The sequence below is a fragment of the Aotus nancymaae genome, unplaced genomic scaffold (genome assembly GCF_030222135.1).
Source record: "Aotus nancymaae isolate 86718 unplaced genomic scaffold, 86718_ANA_hifiasm-v0.15.2.pri h1tg000003l, whole genome shotgun sequence".
Classification (NCBI taxonomy): domain Eukaryota; kingdom Metazoa; phylum Chordata; class Mammalia; order Primates; family Aotidae; genus Aotus; species Aotus nancymaae.
The window spans coordinates 73,094,701-73,121,048 of NW_026988414.1; the positions used below are offsets into that span (position 1 = coordinate 73,094,701).

Genomic DNA, 26,348 nt, shown 5'->3' on the forward strand with positions numbered 1-26,348 from the left:
TCTAGGGTTGCCATTGAGAACTAGTGTGTTCTGATTTTCCCCCCAGATTCCTCACTTAGCTTGTGCTGAGTCTCCTAAGTTTATTGTTGTTGGCTTGTTCTTCAGGTACTAACATTCATTTGAGCCTGGACCATCTGTCAGGCCCTATGCTTGATGCACCAGCATCACAGAGGACTCAGTCACTATCCTTGTGTGAGAGAGCCTCACAGCCTGGTAGAGGTGGCAGGTGGCAGGTGGCACGGGGACAGCTGTCATCAGAGAAGGAATGTGTACATCATAGTAGCACCCCTGGGATGGGGGTGTGGACCTGGAGGAAGCCCTAGGAGAAGCTCTGAAAATCTGTGAATGGGGCTGACTTTTAAACACAAACCGTGACTGTGTTCTGCCTGAGGAATCCCAAATTTGAAAATAAAGGAGGGATTTTTAAAATTTTATAAAATAACTTATGATAGCAATTTTTAAAAATGTTCTTCCTATACATTTAAAATGTGTAATTTGGGGGAAAGAAGTTTTACGAAACTTCTGGGCAAGTTTCTCAACCTCTTAGGTCTGCTTTCCTTTCTGTCGTCACCTGTGAGTCCAGTGAAGTGTTCCTGTGTTGGGCTCTCCGGCTTTGACTTTGTGCAACTCTGAGTGGAGCCTCTGTGGTGTGAATGGATGTCGGTAACTATTATGGAAGTTCATGTGGTAGCTCCCGGGTTGGAGGAAGCCATAGTGCCGCCAACTCAGATTCTGCAGAGAAAAGAAGCTGGGACTTAGCTCTGTGGCTCTCAGACTTGGACTTGGCTGGGCCAGTTCATGCCTTGGCATCAGGGTGTCCTCATCACCAACATTGCATTTTAGTTTTTCTGCCTCCTTTTATAGGAATACCTATTTCTGGACAGTCTTCTTGATCATTGCATGGAGTGATTCTGTGCCTAGTGGAAAGGTGAGACCGCTGCCCTCTCTTCCTCCCCTGATCTGCCCCCTTTCTACAGCTTAATCGGAAAAGTGTCCTTTAGCTCTTTTTCCAAGCCACTGAGTTTGAATTGATCTCTGCTGCTAGTAAGAGGTGGGAAGGCTGTTTCTGGTTCCTGCTAAAGTTACCTGACAGCGGAAGGTGTGCATCTGATAATTATAACTAGTGCTTCCAAGGCCTGAGCAATTTAGTTAAGAGCAGTAATCCTGATCTTATCAAGAGGGTTTTGTAGTCCAGCAGTGTTGCTTATAACAGTATCTGTTTTGCTTCCTGGGGCTCCCCTCCCCTCTTAGGATTCTCCTGTAATCTTGCCCATTACACCTTGTGCATGTCTCATTGCCTCCTGGAATCAGTTAAAACTTGTATGGGGCAAAGAGTGTTTTTCCTGTCTTCATAACAAGATTTGAGAATTGGATTTTTAACATTACAATGTCATTAATCAGGCCAGCTGTAGGGTAGTTAGAAATGTGGTACACGTAATGCTTGCAGAGCCATGGACCTGGCCAATGATAAGGTAGTTTTTTTGTTGCAGAAAGAAAGAAATAGAGAGAGAAGGAAAGAAAGAAGGGAGGGAGGGAAGGAAGGAGAGAAGGAAGGAAAGCAAAGAAAGAGAGAGAGAGAGAGAAGGAAGGGAGGGAGGGAAGGAAGAAAGAAGGAAGGAAAAGAAGAAAGAGAGAAAGAAGAAAAAGAAAGAAAGAAAAGAAAAGAAAGACATCAACAGCCACAGTTAGCCCAAATACTTTGGTCTCATTTTGTATTTTGGAGCAGTTAGTTGGTATCCATGAGCTTCGGATCAGCTCCTTTGAAGTCTAATGATTTTCTTTTTCTATCTTTTTTTTTTTTTTTTTTTGAGGCAGGGTCTCACTCTGTCACCTAGGCTGGAGTGCAGTGGTTCAATCATGGCTCACTGCCTCCTTCTTTCAGTCTCAAGCAATCCTCCTATCTCTGCCACCCAAGTAGCTTGGACTACAGACAGACACCACCACACCTGGCTAATTTTTGAATTTTTGTTTTTTTATTATTTATTTATTTTAAAGACGGGGTTTCACCATGTTGGTCAGGCTGGTTTTGAACTCCCGACCTCAGGTGATCCGCCCACCTTGGCCTCCAAAGTGCTTGGATTACAGGCGTGAGCCACCACGCCCAGCCTAATTTTTGAATTTTTTGTAGAGATGGGGTCTCACCAGGTTGCCAGGCTGGTCTCAAACTCCTGGGATCAAGTGATCCGCCTGCTTCAGCCTCCCAAAGCTCTGGGGTTACAGGCAATGGCCATCACACCCGGCCTGAAGTCTAGTGATTTTTAATGATTACTTGGAGGTTGAGGTCCTAGGAATTTGCGTAGATCCTTGACCTTGGGGTGCATAATCTGTTTGATTTATAGAGAATAGACACATTACTGTTCTACATCTTTTTTTTTGACATAGGGTCTTGCCCTGTTGCCCAGGCTGGAGTGTAGTGGCACAGTCATACCTCACTGAAACCCCAACTTCCCAGGCTCAAGTGATCCTCCCACCTCATCATTCCAATTAGCTGGAACTATAGCCATGCCCAGCTAATTTTTTTGTTTTTAAAATTTTATAGAAATGGGATCTCCATATATTTCCTAGGCTGGTCTCAAACTCCTGGGTTTAAACAATCCTTCCACCTCGGCCTCCCAAAGTGCTGGGATTACAGGTATGAGCCACTGCACCCTGTTCTGTATCGTCAAAGAATTCTCAAGAATCTCTATAAAAGTTGTCTGTATGCACAACGGTGATATAAGGACAGGGCAGTTTCTGAGAGGTTCCAAAATACGGGAAACCCAAGTGAAGACTTGGTCCCTGGGCTTTAAACCCCAAGGAAGGGGTTAACCCTTGCCTTGGGGAGGAATGAGGAATGGGAACTAAAATTGCTTTGGACATCTGAGCTGTGCTTTAATAAGATATTCCAGGTGGTCAAGGAGTAATCCTAAAATAGCCTAGATACTTAATTGCTTTTAAAGTCAGGCGCTTCTGTCTCTGGGGAGTAGAGCTCTAAGGAATGCAGGGCTGACTCCGAAGATCTTAGAGGCGTGGTCTGGTTGGTTGTTTTTTGGGGGGTTGTTGTTGTTTTTAATCCTAGTGAAAAGAAAGGCCCAAGGTAGCCGCCTTGGATTGGGAGACCTTTGTTAAATCTACCCCTTTCTTCTCACTGGAAGGTTAGCAGTAAGCCTTTGGCTTCTTCTGCTGCCAGGTTCCATAACCTGGCTTCTTCCAGGGCTGTGAGATTGGGTTTGTCACCCCACCCCCCTAGACAGTGGTCTGTTTTCATTAGTGCTTAAAGGCTTCCTGCTTGATCCACTGTCCTGCCTCTATTTGCATCAGAACATAACCTTTATCTCTATAAGAACTCAGATGAGGCCAAGGAGCCTGGGCTCGGGCCCGTGGGCCCTTTGCCCAGTGCCGCTTACCAAAAAAAAAAAGAATTCAGATGAATCCTTCTCTTTCTCTTTCATCCTCTCAATCCAGCTCCAGCTGATTCTCTGAATTGGCTGCCATTTATGGCACTCATTTCTCCCTGGTTCTGCTTCTCTCCGTCTCCCCCGGTCCCACATTCTCAGCTCAGGCTACTGCGCAGCCACTTAGCCCCAGTGCAGGTTTTCCCTCTCAAATTTTCAGTACTGTTTACAAAATCTGTCGGCATTACAAATCATTGCTGAGGGGCATTAAAAACGTTTTTGATGAGATGAAAAATCATACTTGTAACTGAAAAATCTTACTTGTAATTGAAAGACTAAATAGGCTGGGTGCAGTGGCTCACACCTGTAATCCCAGCACTTTGGGAGGCTGAGGTGGGTGGATCACCTGAGGTCGGGAGTTTGAGACCAGCCTTGCCAACATGGTGAAACCCCATCTCTACTAAAAAAAAAAAAAATACAAAAATTATCTGGGCATGGTGCCGAGTGCCTGTAATCCTAGCTACTCCGAAGGCTGAGGCACCAGAATCGACTCAACCTGGGAGGCGGAGGTTGCAGTGAGCCCTCATCATGCCACCGCCTTCCAGCCTGGGCGACAGAGCAAGACTTCGTCTCAAAGGAAAAAAGAAAGACTAAATAAATTTTGTGAAGGTTTCAGTTCTATGAGAAATTCTCTCTGATTTCAGTGCAACCCGATTCCAAATCTTCATTGTAGGGTAGAAAGCAAATGACAAGTCGTGATAAATGGTTCAGATTAATCTAGAAAATAATTTTTTTTAATTAAAAAAAGAGCATAATTGGGTTTTGTAATTGTCTCTCTCTCCACTAAACAGTAAGCTCTATGAGACGATCATGTCTTGCTTTTTTTTTCTTTAGACACTTGTACAGTAAATGGTAAATTCTAGGTGATCAAATGTTCGTACATGAATGAATATAATGAAAAAAAAGAAAAAGTGAAAATTTCCCATGATCTCAAATGTACATAGATCGGATTAAGTGTCTATGTATGTTTGTATGTTTCTGTTATTTTTGTTTTTTTCAACAAAAATAAGTCACTAAAGCAGTCTAAAACATTGATTTAATCATGTGCTTTTCTGTCCAGAAAACATCCACTGCCTCCCCACTGTTCACAGTTCAGAGTTTAAATTCTCTCCTGGTATTCAAGGCATCTCACAGCCTCTTTCAACCTTAACCATTCAGACTTGCTGTCCTTATATCCTCCCTGTCAAAACATGCCTTGTTTATCCCCCACTCCATGCTCATTTAAACTGTAAATCTCTCTTCAACCCATTCTTCAGGGCCAGCTTAACCTCCACCTCTAAGCCACCCATCCTTTTCTTCCATCTCCTGAGCACCTTGGGTTTTCCTACTTGACTCACTATTATATGCTATACATGTGTTCAGTTTGTTTTTCCAACTCCATGGTAAGACTCCATGGTGGGAACTTTTTTTTTTTTTTAATGGTATTCTCAGCAGCTTGCACAATGCCCTACCTGGGGTAGGTTCTCAGGAAATCTGTGTTGAATAAACTTGTCATCAGATCTTTGCTTCTCAGGACAGAAGGGCCCCTAGAGACCATCTCATCCAACCCTGTCTCATGTTGGATTCCATGCCATGACATCCCATACAGACGGTCATCCAGAGATAGGAAGCTTCCCAGCTTCTGAGAAGCTCACTCCATTACTGGGCAGTTCTAATTGTTTTTAAAAGTCTCTCTGTAGACCTGAAATCTTCCTCCCGGTAACTTTTGCCTATCACCCTAGTTGTGCCCTCTGGGGCTTTAGAGAGAAAGGAGGAAAAAGTCTAGTTTCTCTTCACTCACTACCTTTAGATTTTCAAAGACAGTGAGTCTGTTCATTTCCCCTGTGTGCTGTTGAAATGGGTTCCAGGGTTGAGATGCTGGGGAAGCACTGTTCTGATTTTGAGTAGCAGTCAGGTTAGACCTTTATTCATTATTTTCGAAGGCCTGTTGTACACGTCACAGTGTAAGCTGCCATCTTCCTCTGGTGCATTCAGAGGTGTAACCCTCCTCTCTCTTTCTCTCTCTCTCTCTCCCCCCTGACCTCTGTCTTCTGGGGGAAGATGGGGCTCATTCTATTGGAATGGTCTATTTTGGAGGCAGGGGTAAAAAGTTATCAATTCTTATTTCAGTACCCCCAGATAACTCTCCTGGGCAAGGATTATGTGAGGGCTGGTTTTCATTTGGCCAAAGTGCCCAGATACAGCCATGAGATAAAGCAAGGATGAAAAGAATCTCCCGTTAATAGGAGCTGCCCAGCGCCATGACTTGAGCATTTCAGGCTTCTATGGACAGAGGATTTTATTCTCACTTCTTTTTCTTCCTTCCTCCCTTCCTGATTTCCCCACCCAGAACACTTAGTGTTATTCTTTGCAACCACACATCAGCATAGTGTAACAGAGAGAGCCAGACAGACCTGGGTTTACATCCTGGCACTGTCACTAAGAAGCTCTGAGACCCTGAGCAGGTTGTTTGAGCTCTTTGAGCCATTGTTTTCCCAATTCTAAAATAACCACCTCTACATTTTAGAATTAAATGAGGAAATGCTTATAAGGCTCCTGGTCCAATCCTTGGTATGCAGAAAGCACACAAACACTAGCTTCCTGCTATCTTTTCTCTTTCCCCTAACCTTCTTTTCCTGGGGAAAATTAGCTAAATGTGGGTATAGTAGTCAAAGCTAGTCTTGAGTGTGTATTTGGGAGCAAACTATCAGTTTCCTGTGAGCTCCTGGTGAGATCAAAGATGTTAAAAGACAGTTCTCAAGTAGGAGAGGCTGAGAAGGCTATAAATGGCAGTAAGTGGCCACTCTGGCTACTGTTGACTTCCCACACACGTTTCTGGGCTACTTAATACTGCTGCCTGCTGCCAATGGAGTAACAAAGCCTGTTCCCTGGGCAGGTTAAATTTGCATGCAGCAAACCTTCAACTGAAATGCTTTCTTGATCGGCCTCTCTTGATCCCTAAAATGTTGAGGGGTTTCTTTTTGGGTGTGTTTTCCTCACACTCCATCTGCCTCTGCTGTTCCCTGCTTTCTTCCACCATTACAATCTCAGCCACAGTCAGCATCCAATAAAAAATTATTTCTGGGCTGATAATTTTCTAATAGTCACACCCATACCCTATTGATAGGTCAAGAAACCTCCAGCACACAAACTTGAATTGCGTAAGTGAACCATGTTTTACAGCAGTTGATCAGAGTTAAGAACCAAGAAAAGCACAGGTTAAGCCTGTAACCCACCCCGTGAAAGGGGAAAGGGAAGACAGAGGCGCTGTGGGGTTGGAGGTCCTACAGGGGAGCCCGTCTCTGTCTTTTAGCAGATGTGTTGGTGCTTCCTCTTTTTTTTGGTAGAGATGGAGTCCCCCTGATCAGCCTGGCCAACATGGCGAAACCCTGTCTCTACCAAAAATACAAAAATTAGTCGGGTGTAGTGGCATGCACCTGTAGTCCCAGCTACTTGGGAGGCGGAGGCAGGAGAATCGCCTGAATCCAGGAGGCAGAGGTTGCAGTGAGCCAAGATCATGCCACTGCACTCCAGCCTAGGCAATAGAGCAAGACTCTGTCTCAAAAAAAAAAAAAAAAAAGAGAGAAGGTCTCCCTATGTTGCCCAGGTTGGTCTTAAAGTGCCGGAATTACAGGCAAGAGCCACCATGCCCAGCCAGTCAGTGCTTTCCATGTGATCAGGGCTGGAGATACCCAGACAAGTAACTAACTGAACCCAGGTGATAGAGCCCAGAGGAGAAAGGCATTGAATCTGCCTGGTGGGCAAAGGCAGGAGGCTCTGGTAGATTGCGAAAGGCAGGCACGGCTTAGGAATTACTCTTACCTCAGCCAGAAAATCCTGTGAAGCGGGATCAAAGTTTAACTGCCTTAAGACAAAGAATGTAATAAGCATTTCTCCATCAGCCCAGCTGAATGGACCATCCTTGCCTTGGAGCTGGACAAAAGAAAATACATCCTCTTTGGGCAACTATTTTCCCCACATTTTCTTTAAATGGAGTAACTGACATTTCCTATCTGTGGAATGGGTCCAACAGTGGGATTACTCAGAGAGTTAGGTCTCATTGCTTTCCTGCTCTGGCAAGTCTTCCTGACCTCTGTGGTCACCAAGCTGGAGGCATTTCAAGCTAAGTGGGTCACACTTAGTGGGCTCTGTGCGAGGCCTCAGCATCCCACTGCCTGGATTCTCTTACAGGTTGGACAAAGCTGGAGAAGCCAAGAGGACCCTACGGGCCCCAGCCCCCATCCTGCCAAGGCATTCTCCATGCCTGGAGCTGAGTGCTCGCACTTGGGTGTTTATTTTCACACATAGTCACATAGTGGTCACACTAGCGTGCTTGTTTTCACACTGCTGTCCTGCTGTGGAAAGCCCCATCTGACTTTTTAGGTTGTGGATTCCATGCTTTCCACCTAACCGAGTGTTAAATAGTTTTTGAGTGAGCATTCACAGTGCTTGGAAGTTACTATAATTAGCAAAAAAAGAAAATGGTGTTTTCATCTCTCTTGATGACTGATAGAGAAAGAATCCTTCTGTGAACAAGATCAGCTTCAGGGCTCTGGCCAGAGAGTTGGGAATTGAGCTGCCGTAGTAAACAGCTGACATAACAGAAGCGGCAATGATCCCCCATTAAATGTCTTTTAGCCGATAGAGGCTCCCGGGATAATTGACTTTCCAGCAGGAATTACTGGCTCAAACAAAATCACTGGGCATTAGGGCAACCTACTGCATCCTTTGAAAGGGGGAATGTAACTCTGTCTGGTTTTGCTGACCTGACAGGGATAATTCATCTTGATTATTCATTGTGCTAGTTGCCACCAGATGACACCAGATTTCTGGTGACTATAATTACAATGTGGGATGAGCTTTAGCTTTTTTTTTCCTTTTTAAACAATGTTCCTCTCGCTTGGTTATTGGCTCCCCTGAGTTGAAGGTGCCGTAGGAAGGGATCCAACAATGTCTGCCTTGAGAGATGATGAGTGCAGAGTCAGATAGCAGTTACCGAGCACTTCCGTACACACGGCTTTTACTAGATAAGCAGGGAACAGTTTGGTGTAGCCTGTTTCGTTTCAACTGACAGAGTGTCACTTCTTGGTTATACTTATGTCGCTGTTTGCCACATTGCTGCTATCAGAAAGTGGGTTTGCATCTCAGAGCCCACTTTGAATAGGGTAAACAAAGTATGATCCCAAAATATAACTGCATGGTGCCTCCTGCTTTCAGACCGGCTTTATTACAGGGGAGAGATGGGAGAGAACGGAATTCAACCAGGCTTTTACTTCATTGACATGGTTTTAGAAGAAGATTCCAAAGAATGATCTCCCAAGAAACCACTGCTCCCCAGCCCCACACATCCTTTTCTTACCACATACATACCTCAGCCAGCTGGGTGGCGTGGTGCACATGTGCCTGTGGTCCTGGGGGAGAAATGAATATGACAGGTTCAGTGCGCACAGGCCACTGGGACCTCCACTGACCAGCGGGTCCGAAGTGAACAGCAGAGTTATACTATGAGAGTTCATACCCTCACTAGCACAAAGACGTTTTGACCCCCCATAAGGTATATTTTTTGAAGAGGTGCTTAGTTGGTGTGCCAGGCAATGTGTCATGTGCCCAAGGACAAAGAAAAATAAGATACCTTTGCTCTCAAGGAGCTTATCATATGGTGGGAATGACAGACACTTCCCAAGTAATATGTTAAAGTCTAAGCTAGAAATGAACAGAGATTGCTTCTAGAGTACTTAGTGTAGCCATGGTTGAAGGGAAGGCTTCCCACAGAAGGGATCCCTGCTTTGAGGCATAAGAGTTATTGGACTGAATAAAGGTAGGAAGCAAGTTGAAAGAATATTTCCTATCCCTTCCTACCTAGTTGAATGCTGTTGCTTCAACCCAGTCAATTAGATTAGGCTTAGGTTTTCATTATTTCTCTAATAAAAATGAACTCTCGCCCTAGTGGACAGAGTCTATACCTTGGGAACAATCTCAAGCCGTGGTGGCCCTTGTATCACCATGAGTTCTTGCCATATGGCTTAGGGTTTTGAATGGTGAGGCTTGGCTGAGAGACCAGGACTTCAGAATGTATGTGTCCTGCTCACTTTGACCCTTATCACTTAGAGTATTGTGTAGGAAACCAGGCTAGGTGTCTTAGTCTGCAGGAAAGTGGCGCATCTCAGAGTGATGGCTTCTGGGGATCAGCTGGGAATGAGCCCATTCGAAGCAACATGGGCCTTTGTGTCTTCCTCTTCCAGCATTGTCAAGTATAAATGACACCCACCGTTATCCAACAAATGAAGATGATTCTTCCACCCAATGCCCTCTTATTTTGGAACCAAATCGAAAGCAAAAAAAAAAAAAAAAAAAAAGATGTCACCCCTGTAAGGGTGGTAGAATTAGTCTTCTGAGTTGTCTTTTAAATGTGAGTGAGGATAGCACAATTGCTAAGCATCTTTGCCCTAAATAATTACCTTGCCCTCTATCCTAACTCTTTCTCTTCCTTTGCCCCTCTCAACTTTGTTTTGTTCTCTTTTAGAATGGTGGTTTGGCCTGGAGTGATGATGCAGATGGAGGCCGGGGAAGAGAGATCTCTCGAGATTTTGCCAAGGTCTGTAATATTTTCTTTGTGATATAGATAGGGGCAGTTCTGCAGTGGCTTATTATAGCTGATCCCCAAGAAATAAGGACAGAAATAGCCAGTGAGTTGCATTTGTAGTGATTCAGATGGTCATAGTGTATCTGGTATAAGACTTCAGCAAGATGGAATTTTTCATTGTGTGTTTTTCTTGGGGGATTGGGATTGCAGCTGTATGAACTGGACGGTGATCCTGAAAGGAAAGAGTTCCTGGATGACCTCTTCGTCTTTATGCAGAAGAGGGGTGAGTGTGCATCTATTCATCATTCCAATTCAGGGAATACTGATTGAGTGCCTACTGTGTGCTAGTCACTGTTAGACATCCTGGCCCAGTCATCCATATCCAGGAGGACAAGTGGCATTTCTGCCAGTAGGTTCTGCATTTAGCCAAATAACTGATAGCCAGATTGAAGGACAGAGGAGGCCTTGGCACAAAGTAGATGGAATGATCTTCCACATTTGGCCCTGCCTCATTTTGTGTCTCTTCTTCCAATTAACTGGTCTCTGGAGTCACTTCAGATTCAAATATGTCTTTTTTAAGCCTTATAGCTACCCTGTACTTCACTTAATCTATCATGTGGGGCTTCTTATTGGCATATCTAGTCTCATAGTGACTGAGAAAGGTAAGTGAAAGAATAGACGCCCCTCCGGATATTTTGGAAAGGAAAGGCCAACTCTTTCTTCTTACCCATTGGTTTTCGATGTTTGCATCTGCTGGCTTGGTTAGAACATTCCTGCAGTTGAACAGTAAGGTACATAGGCATCTGCTTTTTTTGGAGGGAGAGTAGAGGGATAGAGCTTCACTCTTGTTGCCCAGGCTGGAGTACAATGGTGCAATCTCAGCTCACTGCAACCTCCACCTCCTGGGTTCAAGCAATTCTCCTGTCTCAGCCTCCTGAGTAGCTGAGACTACAGGTGCATGCCAGTACACCCGGCTAATTTTTGTATTTTTAGTAGAGATAGGGTTTCATCATATTGGTCAGGCTTGTCTCGAACTCCTGCCCACCTCGGCCTCCCAAAGTGCTGGGATTGTGGGCGTGAGCCACCGCACCTAGCCTTTTTTTTTTTTGAGATGGAGTCTCACTTTGTTGTCCAGGCTGGAGTGCCATGGTGTGATTTAAGCAGGCTCCACCTTCCAGGTTCAAACAATTCTCGTGCCTCAGCCTCCCGAGTAGCTGGGACTACAGGCACACACCACCACATTGGCTGATTTTTTTTTTTTTTCCCCCCATAGAGACGGGGTTTCACCATGTTGGCCAATCTGGTCTCAAACTCTTGACCTCAAGTGATCCACCTGCCTTGGCCTCCCAAAGTGCTGGGATTACAGGCATGAGCCACTGTGCCCAGCTGGCATCTGCTTTATAATGCACCCTTATAATGCACCCTCTCAGTTCTCTTTTATTCTCTCCTCACTCCCTGCACATCCCCAAGAGCCATCTCCACTGTAGACTATGGCATGACTGAGTTTTGAGCTGAGTGACTCAACTTCTGGCTTTGTACTCAGTCATAGCAATGGATTCACCAGCCAGGTCAGCCCTCAGAACACATGGCCAGCACCCCAGCCTCTCTAGTAGAAGGTCTTCAGCAACCTGTGTGGCTCCACCTTCATCACCCTCAGGACAAAACCATAGGAGAGAGCTACTCCCAGGAGCCTCTTCCTAGGATCCTGTTTTATCTTATCATGCATCCCTTGGTGCCCATGTCAACAACTTTATTGAGACCTAAGAATGAGAATCTTCCTCTTTATCCTGGGCCAAGCTGCAGTGGCAGCCCCCAGCAGCTAAATATCCTAAATTAACTCCTGTCTGTCTGTCTGTCTCTCTCTCTCTATTTCCCTCCTCCCTCCCACTCCTTTACGTTTGGAAGCTTTATTGCCTTCTTGGTAGCATGCCTGTTACTGCTGCTTTGCTTAAAAAGGCAATTGAGGCCGGGCGCGGTGGCTCAAGCCTGTAATCCCAGCACTTTGGGAGGCCGAGGCGGGTGGATCACGAGGTCGAGAGATCAAGACCATCCTGGTCAACATGGTGAAACCCCGTCTCTACTAAAATACAAAAAATTAGCTGGGCACGGTGGCGCGTGCCTGTAATCCCAGCTACTCAGGAGGCTGAGGCAGGAGAATTGCCTGAACCCAGGAGGCGGAGGTTGCGGTGAGCCGAGATCGCGCCATTGCACTCCAGCCTGGGTAACAAGAGCGAAACTCCGTCTCAAAAAAAAAAAAAAAAAAGGCAATTGAAAGTTTTGAATCTTGATTTTTCCCAGTCTCTAAGCCCATCAAAGCAGTCTGAGCAGCCCTAATTAGTTTAACTCCTCCAACTGTTACCTGGAACTGCATGTGTCAGTAAAAAAAACAAGAATATATTCTTGAGGCCAGGTGCAGTGGCTCACGTCTGTAATCCCAGCACTTTGGGAGGCTGAGGCGAGTGGATCACAAGGTCAAGAGATCGAGACCATCCTGGCCAATGTGGTGAAACCCTGTCTTTACTAAAAATATGAAAATTAGCTGGGTGTGGTGCCCTGTGCCTATAGTCCCAGCTACTCGAGAGGCTGAGACAGGAGAATCGCTTGAACCTGGGAGGCGGATGTTGCAGTGATTGCGCCACTGCACTCCAGCCTAGCAACAGAGTGAGACCTCATCTCAAAAATATATATGTAAATATATATAATCCTGAAAGATAATGTAACTTGCTGCAATGAACCTCCCTGTTTGCCCTGAGAGAGAGAAATCCACTTAATACTTTGGTCTCCCCTTCCAATTACCTTTTAATTATTTACAAGCTCCACAAGCCCAGCTGGTGCAAACCCAGGAGCTGATCCTGTCTCAGAGGGGCTGCCATAGCAATATAGATTTTAATCAGCAGTGGAGCTCCACCGCTTTATTTTCTACTTTATTGTTTTTCTCCCTTCCCTGAAGGATTTTTAAAGGAAAATGGAAGTTAGATCAGCCAAGCCAATTGTGAAGATCCATGACTATTTACTACTCTTATGTCCCCACTAGACTGGGAGCATCTCAAGGAGGGCCACGTTGTCATTCTTTCATGTCCCCAGTGCTAACACAGGTCCAGGCAGGAAGGTGCTCAAGACGTGTTTGCTGTGTGAGCAGTCTTACTGGTTTTCCTGGCTCAGCTTGCCACATGCAGGGTAGTCAAGCTGCCTTGAGGTTTGGGTGCATCTGTGTCCTTCAGCCAGCTGCCCCGTAATTGAGAGTCAGCAGCAGAGAACAGTCTTTGCTGCATATCCTGCCGTTCTGCAGCAACTGAGACTGCCAGATTGCCATCTAGTATATTACTGGGTGAACCCAAAGCAGGAGTAAGTGACTCCCTTTGATAATGTCACTTGACGGTTCTTCAGGTCCTGAGTAAATCTTTGTCCTGTCTTCAGCACTTATGTCAGGTATTTCACTGTTTGCTGGCATTACCAAGAGAAGGGAAACTGTTCTGTTCTATCTGCTACTTGTTACTTTAATAAAAGGTTTCCAAGCCTCAGCACTGTTGACTTTTGGGATGGATAGTCCTTTGTTGTGGAGACTGTCCTGTGCACTGTAGGATTTTGTTTTTATTTTTGAGACAAGGTCTCACTCTGTTGTCTCAGTTGGAGTGCAATGGTATGATCATAGCTCACTGCAGCCTCGAAGTGCTGAGCTGAAGCCATGTTCCTGCTTCAGCCTCCTGAGTAAAGTTAGCCACCATGCCTGGCTAACTTTTTTGTTTTGTAGAAATGGGATCTCACTATATTGCCCAGGCTGGTATTCAACCCCGACCTCAACTCCTGACCTTCCACCTTAGCTTCCCAAAGTGCTGGGATTACAGGTGTAAGCTACCGTACCTGGTCACTGTAGGATGTTTAGCAGTATCCATGGCCTCTGTCCCCTGGATACCAATAGCAGCCCCCCAGTCATAACAACCCAAAATGTCTCTAGATGTCATAAATGTCCCTTGGAGGCCAAAATTGTCCCCTGTTGAGATCCTCTGGCATGGAAAGATGGGAAAGATTATAAAGATGTAAACTTTCCTCTGCAAGAAAAACTTAGCTGAGTGCGGTGGCTCACTCCTATAATCCCACCATTGTGGGAGGCTGAGGCGGGAGGATCAGTTGAGTCCAGGAGTTCAAGATCAGCCTGGGCAACATGGTGAGACCTTGTCTCTACAAAAAATAAAAGCAAAATTAGCCAGGCGTAGTGATGCATGCCTGTAGTCCCAGGTACTTGGGAGGCTGAGGTGGGCGAATTGCTTGAGCCAGGGAGTTGGAGGCTGCGATGAGCCAAAATTGCACCACTGCCCTCCAGCCTGGGGGACAAAGTGAAACCATGTCTCGAAAAGAAAAAAGGAAAAAAAAAACTTTTTATGGAAATCATCTTACCTCCAGTCAGGTACATGAGAGCAAGCCATGTCAGATGGCATTGTTTCCTGTGACTGAATGCCCAGGGAGTGGGTGCTGGGACCTCACCCTAGGCTGGAGTGCAGAGAAAGCCTCTGAGAGGAGCTATGGCTCTAGTACATCAGACCCAACCACGTAGGTGGAGGAAAAAATGCTGTGATCTGTGGCCCTGCCATAGCTGGAAGAACCCTTGTTGTAGCCTGGAGCCAGGGGCCATCTGGATGGGTCAGCGGGCACCAGACTCTGAAGGGCCGTGTTTGTCCAAAAAGTTAGCACTTCAGTCTATAGCTATAGCTAAGTTATTGAAGGCAGAACATTGGCTTTCAGGAAACTTGCTGTGGCAATGTGTCATTGGGCTAGAGAGGAGAGACTGAGACAGGAAGATAATGTAGAGGCTGTTATCTAATTTCCCAGTGATCTCCTTCCTGGAAAACTCTCTTGTCTGGTAGTCTGAACTAGAGTGGGTGGTTCAGGAGGGTTTGTGAGGGTGGGACATGGTGGCTCATGCCTATAATCCCAGCACTTTGAGGGGCCAAGGTGGGAGGCTCACTTGAGGCCAGGAGTTTGAGATCAGCCTGGGCAGCATAGCAAGACCCTGTCTGTATTATAAAAAAAGAAGAAGAAGATGTAATCCCAGCTACTCGGGAGGCTGAGGCAGGAGAATTGCTTGAACCCAGGAGGTGGAGGTTGCAGTGAGCTGAGATTGCATCATTGCACTACAGCCTGGGCGACAAGAGCGAAACGCCATCTCAAAAAAAAAAAAAAAAGAAAATTTTAAAAGAGAGGTGGGAGTAGATTGCACTTTAATTTTAATTATTTTATTTTATTTAAAAATAAAATAATTTATTTTATAAATTTTGTGGCAACAAGGCCCTTATGTTGCCCAGGCTGGTATCGAACTCCTGGGCTCAAATAATCCAACTGCCTTGGCCTCCCAAAGTGTTGGGATTACAGGTACGAGCCACCACACCACACCTGGCCTCAGATTACACTTTTAATCATGTGCAGCTTGCTGTCTTTGTTCCCTTTTTTGTGACAGGCCCAGGCTGAAGTTCAGTGCCTCAGCCTCCCCAGTACCTGCGATTACAGGCGTGTGCCACCACGCCAGCTAATTTTTGTTTTTTAGTAAAGACAACAGTTACACCGTGTTGGCCAGGCTGGTCTCAAACTCCTGGCCTCTAGTGACCCACCTGCCTCAGACTCCCAAAGTGCTGGAGTTCTAGGAATAAGCTACCGCACCTGGTCTCTGCTCTTTTTTTTTTTTTTTTTTTTTTTGAGATGAAGTCTCACTCCATAGCCCAGGCTGGAGTGCAGTAGCACGATCTTGGCTCACCACAACCTCTGCCTCCCGGGTTCAAGCAATTGTCCTGCCTCAGCCTCCTGAGTAGCTGGGATTACAGGCGCATGCCACTGCACCCGGCTAATTTTTTTTATTTTTAGTAGAGACAGGGTTTCACCCTGTTGGCCAGACTGATCTTGAACTTCTGACCTCAGGTATTCAGCCCACCTTGGCCTCCCAAAGTGCTAGGATTACATGTGTGAGCCACTGCGCCCGGCTGTCTTTGTTCTTAACAGAATGGTGAGACCAAAGGCCCCTAGACATTTGTGACTTATTTATCACTCATGGAGTGTCTGGGCACACAGGAGGCAGATCTTGTTAGCTGGGACCAAGGAGAAGTCTCATAGACCTTGGCAGCAGGTCAGGGACTTGGCCTCCATAGCTAATATGAAGGATAAGTGGTAGATTTCATAGGAGTCACTGAAAATAGCCTGAGTTAGTCTGGGCAACATAGTAAGACCCTGTCTCTAAAAAAAAATATTGTTTTTAATCAGCTGGGTGTGGTGGCATGCCCCTGTAGTCTCAGCTGCTTTGGAGGCTGAGGTGGGAGGATCACTTGAGCTTGGAAGGTCAAGGTGGCAGTGAGCTGAGCTTGTGCCACCGCACTCCAGCCTCGGCAACAGAGTGAGAACCTGTTTCAAAAAGAGAGAAAGAAAGAGAAAGAAAGAAAATAGCCTGAGTTTGAAAGGCCTGGAGACACCCAACTGGGCTGTGAGTGGGGCCTGCAGCTTTGACACAGCAGGCTCTGCCCGCAGAGGAAGCAGACGGCTCTGGAGGAGGCAGCACACAGCAGGCCGCCCCGAATGACCACAGCTGCAGGTGATAAAACGGCTGTCCAGTGGGAGACAGGGACAGGCCGTAACTGCTGCTTTGTGCTGTGTGTCTCACTTGTTAACGTGTTTGGGTGAATTGACTGTAACAGATGGGCTTTTCAGCCCTCAGCACCTTGGTTTCTAGACGAGACCGGGGTGACTTGCACCCTGGCGACCCGCTCCCTGAGCAGCAGAGCAATCTGCCCATAAAGGAGCCTGAGATGAGTGGAGTGGGAGGAGGCAATGCCCTGGGGAGGTAGAAAGAGCTCTGGACTGACAGTGCAAAGGCAGGGCTAACATTCTTCATTCTCCTGATCTTAAGCACATCCTCCCCACTCTGGCGGCCAGTTTCCTTATCGATAGAATGAGAGGATTCAATTAGACTCATCTTGGAAGTTTCTTTTTTTTTCTTTTGCCTGAAGATTGGGTTCTAGGAAGTTTCTATTGTCTATATTGTGTGTCCATGATTGTGTCTATCGAGCTACCCTTGAACAAAAAACAACAGAAGAAAAGCCCCTTTAGCAGTTTTCTGTCAAATTAATTGTGTGAAACGACACCAAGAATCTCCAAGACCAAATGCTTCTCTCCTGTCCTTGCTGTGTAATGTATTTCCTGTTTTGCTGACTGAAGCCAAATTCAATTAAATAAGTTGCCCTTGATTGCTGCTGTGCCCCCCGCCCCCCTCCCCAGCAGAATATTTCTCTAGAAAAGATTGGTTAGGTTTTAGAACTTGGATGCCCCTTTTGGCTCACCTTTTGCCATGTGCAAAAAATATACACGTTTCGGCCGGACGAAGTGGCTCATGCCTGTAATCCCGGCACTTTGGGAGGCCAAGGCAGGTGGATCACTTAAGGCCAGGGGTTTGAGACCAGCCTGGCCACCATGGCGAAATCCCCGTCTCTACTAAAAATATAAAAATTAGCCAGGAATGGCGACACATGCCTGTAATTCCAGCTACTCGGGAGGCTGAGGCAGGAGAATCGCTTGAATCTGGGAGGCAGAGGTTGCAGTGAGCTGAGATCACACCACAGCCTGGGCAACAAAGTGAGACTGTCAGAAAAAAAAACAATACACACATTTCTTTGGCAAAAATAAAGCCAAACAGTTCTAAATAAAATTGGCTAATTTAGCTCCCTGTGGGTAGTTTCTGAAATACTATTCCCTCATAGATTTTCCATTTAGTCTTTCAGTGCCCAAGGAGAGGGACTAATTTCTAAGTCTAATAAGCAAAGGCTATATTGTAAACAATTTCATTCTTCCTTCATCAGTGAGGAAGAAAAGCTTGTTCTCTTGTTCCCTAGGAGGTGAAACAGAAGTGTGGTCTCATCAAAGAGTCAGGATGATGATGATGGTGATGATGGTGATGATGATGGCAATTTTACTATTATTCGTATTCTTACTATGCCGTGCACGTTACAGAACCCTCAACCCATGATCTGTTCTGCTGCTCCCCTCAGCTCCAGCACTGTGGGGTAGAGAGAGCAAAGGTTATCACCTGTAACCCTGAAGAAGCAGCCCCCAGGTTCAGTGACTCACCTAAGGCCACAGAGCAGATTTAGCATGCAGTCTCCTAACTCCCAGGCCTGTGTGCTTTGCTTCTCCTGCCTTATCTTTGAGAAACTTGTTTTTAGCACCAGCAACCCCATCACTCCCCTTTGGGGCAGCAGGAAGCCTTGTGTCTCCCGCAGCATTCACCACCCCGGAAGAGAGCGCTGGCCTGCCTCCACAGGGCACCATCCAGTAGCACTTCTGAGAATCTAGCTGATGAACACAGGGTGGAACCTGACGGGCAGTTAGGGCCTTCATCTCAGGGTTAGGCCTGTTTCTGAGAGAAACAGGGAAGGGTAGATGTGACAACTCAGTGGCACAGAGGCTGCCATCTGTCAAGGCAGGATGGGGTAGGGGGTGGGGGACACAGGAGGCACCCAGAATGCCCACAAGCAAGGCTCTATTTTCCTGCCCCCAGCCCCATCTGGGCACACCAGGCTAAGGAACTGCTTGGTCACATGGAAGACAAGTTTTGTCAAGACCTCACTTGTAGAGCTGCCCTCCCGCCCCCATCAGTTCTGTTCGAGGCTGCAAACTGACCTTGGTTTTCCCAAATGGATTGTTGGATCTGTTTTTGATGTGTATATACAAAGAATTTACTGTGGGAAAAGGGCTTAGTCTGCTTCAAAGTGCAATTTGAGTGTTTTTCCTTCTGTTGTGTGCTTATCTATCCATCTCAGGCAAGGAAATGTTCATGACATATATTGCTTTGCCTTTTGGTGGAGGCAGTTTCTTGTATATTCTTTGTATCTTGCCGTAAATGGTCTGTGCCCTAGACACCCTTCCTGGTAGACGAAAATATGTTGTCTTTTTCAGATGAAATAGGCTTTGGGGCTCCATTTTCTAACTTTATCTCCAAATGAAAGTCTAAAATGCAAAGCTTTAGGTGTCTGGATCAGCCCTTTGTCCGAGGCTAGATCTTTTTCCCTCTCTAGGTCACCCAGCTGCTGTTAAAAATATATATACTGTTTTGGCTGGGTGCAGTGACTCATGCCTGTAATTCCAGCACTTTGGGAGGACAAGGCAGGCAGATTGCCTGAGCTCAGGAATTCGAGACCAGCCTGGCTAACATGGTGAAACCCCATCTCCACTAAAAATTAGCCGGGCATGGTGACAGGTACCTGTAATCCCAGCTACTTAGGAGGCTGAGGCAGGAGAATCACTTGAAACTGGGAGACAGAGGTTGCAGTGAGCCGAGGTTGCAGTGAGCCAAGATTGCACCACTGCATTCCAGCCTGGGTGACAGAGTGAGATGCTGTCTCAAAAAAAAGCTGTTTTTTCCCCAATTTTTAATAGTCATTATAATACTCTATAAATGCCGTTATCCACGATCATAGGAAGGAAGTCTGGTTTTTGAAAGTCACAATTAATTTGAATAGCCTGCTTTTGTCATTAAATTCACCCTCTTCAAAATCTTTAATTGGTATTTATAACACATGGGAAAATTGAGTTATTTGATAGTTTTGTGCCTTCTGTCCCAAAGTGAGCCAGTATTCAGTAAATCATGTAAGAGTTGCTTTAGGGAAAGGTTGCAGTGAGTGTTCGGCCTACTTACACCATGGGGAAGTTCCGCTGGGTTTTGAGGGCCTATTAGTACAGACAGCACTGGAAGCTCAGACAGCCCTGGAAGCTCAGACAGCCATGCCCTGCTCAGGCCAGAAGACCCATGAGGTGTGCTCCAACCCAGCCAGCCTTCCACTCCTCCTGGAGATGCCAGCCAGTTCTGCCCAGCGGCAGGCAAAGCAGGGAAGACCCCGCAGTCCACTTCCTTCTGACTCATTGACCAGTTTCTCTGAATGCAATTGTCATAGCTGTAATCTTTTTTTTTTTCTTTAAGACGAATATTGCTCTGTTGCCCAGGCTGGAGTGCAGTGGCACGATCTCGGCTCACTGCAACCTCCGCCTCCTGGGTTTCAAGTGATTCTCCTGCCTCAGCTTCCCAAGTAGCTGGGATTACAGGCATGTGCCACCACGCCCAGCTAATTTTGTATTTTTAGTAGAGATGGGATTTCTCCATGTTGGTCAGGCTGATCTTGAACCCCCAACCTCAGGTAATCCACCCGCCTTGACCTCCCAAAGTGCTGAGATTACAGGCATGAGCTGCCATGCCTGACCTTTTTTTCTTTTTTGAGATGGAATCTCGCTCTGTTGCCCAGATTGGAGTACAGGGGCACAATCTTGGCTCACGGCAACCTCCACCTCCCAGGTTCAAGCAATTCTCCTGCCTCAGCTTCCCAAGTAGCTGGGATTACAGGCACCTGCCACCATACCTGGCTAATTTTTCAGTAGAAACGGGGTTTCACCATGTTGGCTAGGCTGGTCTCAAACTCCTGACCTCAGGTGATCCGCCCGCCTCAGCCTCCTAGAGTGTGGGATTACAGGCATGAGCCACTGCGCCCGGCTGCCATAATCTTATTATTAGGTATAGCAGAATACAATATTACATTTACTGTTGAACTTCACCTAAGGAGATTAGTCCAAGCTGGAGTATCAAAAAAGATAATGAGTTTAAAATTAGCCTCCAAGGTTGTAGAACAACCAGCTCTCCCATGCATTGCAGTTGGGAGTGTAAAGGGCTATAGCTACTTTGGAAGTCTGTTTGGCAATATTCACTAAAGCTAAGCATACCTGGACCTTGTTAGCCAGCAGTTCCGCTCCTGGGTATATTCCCAACAGAAATGAGTGCTTGTGTTCACTGAAAGATACAGGCAAGCATATTCATAGCAGCTCCATTCATTATAGCCAAAAATGGACAGAATTCCAATGTCCATCAGTAGTAGAATGGATAAATAAATGTAGCATAGTCACATACTAGAATACTACACAGCAGTAGAAAGTTATGAACTATCCGGATGCAGTGGGTCATGCCTTTAATCCCAGCATTTTGAGAGGGTGAGGTGGGTGGATTGCTTGAGCTCAGAAGTTCAAGAGCAGCCTGGGCAACATGGTGAAACCCCATCTCTACCAAAAAAAACTCAGAAACTTAGCCTGATGTGGTGGCACCTGCCTGTAGTCCCAGCTACTCGGGAGGCTGCAGCGAGGCAAGATCATGCCAGTGCACTCCAGCCTGGGCAACAGAGTAAGACTCCATCTCAAAAAAAGAAAAGCAAGGGCCGGGCGCAGTGGCTCACGCCTGTAATCCAAGCACTTTGGAGGCCAAGGCGGGCGGATCACCTGAGGTCAGGAGTTCAAGACCAGCCTGGCCAACATGGTGAAACCCCGTCTTTAAAAAAAAAAACAACGAAGTTATGAGCTACTGCTATACACAGCTGGGATGACTCTCAGACCTAATATTGAGCAAAAGAAGCCAGACACAGAATATGTACTATATGATTCTATTTATATAAGTTCAAAACAATGTATGTCAGAATAACATTTTATCTCCAGAGTGGGTAGGGTGGAGGGATGGATATTGATTGGAAGGAGGCATGAGGAAGTTTTCTAGGGGTGCTGGAAATGTTCTGTATTTTGGCCAGGTGCGGTGGCTCACGCCTGTAATCCCAGCACTTTGGGAGGCCGAGGCGAGCAGATCACCTGAGGTGAGGAGTTCGAGACCAGTCTGGCCAATATGGTGAACCCTGTCTCCACCAAAAATACAAAAATTAGCCAGACATGGTGGCAGGAGCTTGTAATCCCAGCTACTTGGGAGGCTGAGGTGGGAGAAGCACTTGAACCCGGGAGGTGGAGTTTGTGGTGAGCTGAGATCGCACCACTGCACTCCAGCCTGGGCAACAGAGTGAGGCTCTATCTCAAAAAAAAAAAAAGTTTTGTATTTTGATCTGAGGGATAGTTACGGAGGTGTATGTGGAAGTACAAATCTAGCGAGCTGTATAGTTAAGGTTAATGCACCATACTGTATATAAGTTAGACCCAGTCCGTGGGCAGTTGGAGGTGGAAGGCTTAACGATCCCTGTCAATGCATATAGCATATTGGCACATCCTTGCCTCTGCCCTGTCTTGTGGAACAGTCCAACTACAAACTGCACGGCAGAGTGCCAGACAGTGCTCCCTGCTTTCCCAGCAGGAGATCTTGTCTTTTTTAGATTACAACTTTTGTTGGAGGTTTAGGGAGTACACGGGCAGGTTTGTTACATGGTTGTATTGCATGGCACTGAGGTGTGGGGTATGATTGATCTTGTTGCTCAGGTAGTGTGCACAGTACCCATTGATCTCGTCGCCCAGGTAGTGTGCACAGTACCCACTGATCTCATCGCCCAGGTAGTGTGCACAGTACCCATTGATCTCGTCGCCCAGGTAGTGTGCACAGTACCCACTGATCTCATCGCCCAGGTAGTGTGCACAGTACCCACTGATCTCGTCGCCCAGGTAGTATGCGTAGTACCCAATCGGTAGTTTTTCAGCCCTTGCACCCTCTAGTAGTCACCAGTATCTGTTGTGATAGTTCTATATGAACAGGTCATGGGGGTAGATCAGCAGTCATTTCTCTGCTGGTTTCTGGAGAGCAAGCCTAGAGTGGGGCAAGAATGAAGATGCAGAGGAATGATCAGGAAGCCTGGCTGCCTGTGCACATTCCCTGCTTAACACAAGCCTGAACTCCTCTAGGCTCTGTGCTCAGCGCTCTGGACAGTCAGTGTATGGAAATGATTAATGATCTTTTTCAAAGCCAGGAAAAAGCAGTGAGGGTCCCTAGCAGGGCCACACCCTGGGTCCTGGGCCCTCACCCCTGCCCAGTGGGCAGGAAGGCAGCCATGTGAGTATGTCTAGGGTCCCTGCCCCTGTTTGCTTCTGGACTTCCCTGGAACCCGCCCACTCTCTGCAGTGAGGAGGAAGCGGCTTTCCCTCCAACACTCTTACCGTCTCTCATCTTTGTCTCCAAAGCCAGAAGAGGCCATGTCTTCTTCTGCCCCCACCCCTTCCCCCAGTTACATCTTGGTTGTCTGAGTGGCAGGAAGGAAAACAAAGTACCAGAGAGTAGCTTTTGTTTGGCCACATCTGCACTGGAAGCTCCTGATCACAGCTGTGGCCTGCTAGTGCCAGCGCCCAGCGGCATTCCCAACAACAAGGGTTAAAACCCCAGGAGTCCCGCCAGCTTCACTGGGTCCGTGGTCCTCATAAAAGCCATTTAAATCCATCCCTCGGGCTGCAGGCTCCCTGGCTGAAATCTGATAAGGGACCTCTTTGTTGCAACTGTCAGTCTCCTTTATTGAGGAGGGAACTGGAGACCAGTGGCACTTCTTGGGGTGCAGATAAGGCCCTGGATTCCTGTCAGAGAGAGCATGATTAATTACCCTCAATCCCAGTTCCTGCTTTGATAGCAGTGACTGACAGTCCACAGGCTTCCCCATCAGGTGCTCACCCCCTTCTGGGAGGCATGATGGTGGTGGAGATTTGGTCTCCTGTAGGGCCAACACCAGTGACCCACAAAGAACTCTCTTCAGTGGGTGTTTGCCTCCTTCCTGGTGCTGTGCGGGTTGCTTTTGCATTTATTGTGGACAGAGGCCTGTCTCTCTTAGGTGAAGAGCTTCCTTAGAGGAAGATAGAAAACAGCGCAGAGAGCAGGCCAGAGATCCCTTGCTCCCTCCCACAAAGGCTGGGAAAGGAGCTATTGCTTGTAGACATGAACTTCACAAATCTGGTCTGAAGCCAGGGGCCCTCACAGAGAAGAGCTCAAACCATCTGTATCAAGGCCACCTGACAACATTGTTCTGTAATTGAGGCAAGTTCCTAAAACCAAGTCATTCTTCCTTTGGTAATAATCACAACTACCAATTTTTGTTTGTTTATCTGTTTATATATTGCTATTTTGAAGGTACATCAGCAGATTTTTTTTTTTTTTTTTTTGAGATGGAGTCTTGCTCTGTCACCAAGCTAGAGTGCAATGGCACGATCTTGGCTCACTGCAACCTCCGACTCCCTGGTTCAAGCAGTTCTCCTGCCTCAGCCTCCTGAGTAGCTGGGATTACAGGGATGCACCACCATGACCAGCTATTTTTTTTTTTGTATTTTTAGTAGAGATGGGCTTTCACCATATTGGCCAGGATTATCTCGATCTCCTGACCTTGTGATCTGCTCACCTTGGCCTCCTAAAATGCTGGGATTACAGGTGTGAGCCACAGCACCTGGCCCAGAATTTTTGTTTTAATTTTTCTTCATAGGCTTTAGAACTGAAAATGCATCTAATCTAAATTCCTCACTTCACATTTGGGGAAACTGAGGCCTGAGTCTGTTGATCACCTGTTGGTTCTTGTTCAGGCAGGTAAACTTACCTTAAAGGCCTTCTTCATAGTAGAATCTACTTTGGACAAGAGAAATGGCTCCCAGGTCCATTAAGCACAAAGCAAACTGCTGAGATAGACCAACCTGCAGCATCTGCCTCTCTGTTGTTAGAAGAATCAAAGCCATGGCAGCTTTTGTGTCTGGATTATCTGATGGGAGAAAGCCCCACCGTCATCTAGAGAGAGTCCTCAGCATAGCCTCTGCTCTGCTTCTTATGGCACCAAGGGGTCAGCCTGCACTGGGAACTACTTTAATAGAGGGCCATCCGCAGGGAAGAAAGTGCCCAATCTTATCAGCTTGATCTCCAGAACCAGGGTGCCTGATCAGGGCATGGGGGCTCACGTGAGGAGAGTCCACTCTGGAGTGAAGAAAACAGCAGCTTCCCAAGTATGCCCTGGGTGGGGCTGGGCCACACAGCAGGGCGCAGGGCCACCACCGTGGTTTCCGGGGCACCTCTTACCTGCAGTTTCTCCGTAGTGTGATGACAGTTCCCAGAAGAGTGCATTTTCCCCTCTGGGAAGAGGTCACTTACTGGTGAGGCTACAGCCTTGACTTGGAACACCGTGTGACCCTTCCTTGTCCCCTCAGGTTCTGTATCTACCATTGTTCCCTTTGCCCCAAGCAGTTCTCATTCTAATACAGTCACGTTGTACGTGACTAGAAAGAGGCTAATTTTTAATGAAATTTCTACATCTGTAACAATGTTGTCTTTCAAAGATGCCATCTCAAATAGCCAGGCAGTTAATCCAATGACTACTCAAAATGAATTTGTAATTCCTCTCTGGGGAGTTGCTTTCAGAGGCAGTTTGAACCACACTAGGAAATCTCAGCCAGGCGCAGTGCCTCACGCCTGTCATTCCAACGCTTTGGGAGGCTGAAGTGGGAGGATTGCTTGAATCCAGGAGTTTGAGACCAGCCTGGGCAACATAGTGAGACTGCATCTCTACAAAAAATAAAAATACACCTGAAATCCCAGCACTTTGGGAGGCTGAGGCGGGCAGCGGATCACAAGGTCAGGAGTTGGAGACCAGCCTTTCTAACATGTCTACGTCTCTACCAAAACAAAAAACAAAAAATTAGCCGGATGTGGTGGCACCTACCTGTAGTCCCAGCTACTCAGGAGGCCAAGACCAGAGACTCACTTGAACTCAGGAGGTGGAGGTTGCATTGAGCCGAGATCACGCCACTGCACTCCAGCCTGGGGAAAAGAGCAAGACTCAGTCTCAACAAATAAAAACAAATGAAAAACAAAATAAACAAAATAAGATAAATTAGCTGGGATGGGCTAGGTGGTGTGCACCTGTGGTCTTAGCTACTTGGGAGGCTGACGTGGGAGGATCACCTGAGCCCTGGATTTTGAGGCTACACTGAACTATGATCACACCATTGCACTCAAGCCTGGGCAACAGAGTGAGACTCTCTTGATAAAGAAAGAAAAAAATCTGTCACAATTTATACTCATACCTCATCTTTAATTAAGAACTGTATAAACAGCCCAGTCTTTGTCCTACTCACCTGGCATGCCTCCAAATGAATGATGACCATTTCTAAAAGTAAAATGCATTCTCCAGTGGTGAAGATTTGCCATCATTAAAGAGATTCAAAAGAAAACAGTGCAAACTCTGAAAGCTGTTTGCAGATGGAGTTTCAAAGCCATGTGGTAGCTAGCTGTCCAAGGTGACCTGTAGGACGGCACTTCCTCAGCTGCGCAAGCCTTGCTGTGCTGGTGCAGCACTCGCCACCTCTGTCCTATGCATGTCACACACCTGGCCACTGCCTGCTCTTTGACACCTGTTTTCCCCTTTGGCATCAACAGTGAGGGTCCCAGCAGGCACATCACAGGCATGTAGGAAGTGTGTTTAAGATTCCCAGTTGAGACCAGGCATGGTGGCTCACACCTGTAATCCCATCACTTTGGGAGGCTGAGGCAGGTGAATCACCTGACGTCAGGAGTTTGAGACCAGCCTGGGCAATATGGGGAAACCCTGTCTTTACTAGAAATA

The 26,348-nt window shown here is 46.7% G+C and overlaps 1 protein-coding gene across 2 annotated transcripts in view; it reads left to right on the forward strand.

Annotated features, from left to right (window-relative positions):
* The window catches only part of ARID3B (AT-rich interaction domain 3B), a 59,989-nt gene that overhangs the window by 22,317 nt on the left and 11,324 nt on the right, over positions 1-26,348 (forward strand). For both annotated transcript variants that reach the window (XM_012475922.3, XM_012475923.3), the window contains 2 exons: positions 9,937-10,008; positions 10,207-10,279. In XM_012475922.3, coding sequence (XP_012331345.2) covers positions 9,937-10,008; positions 10,207-10,279 — 145 coding nt within the window. The remainder of the gene's footprint in view (positions 1-9,936; positions 10,009-10,206; positions 10,280-26,348) is intronic.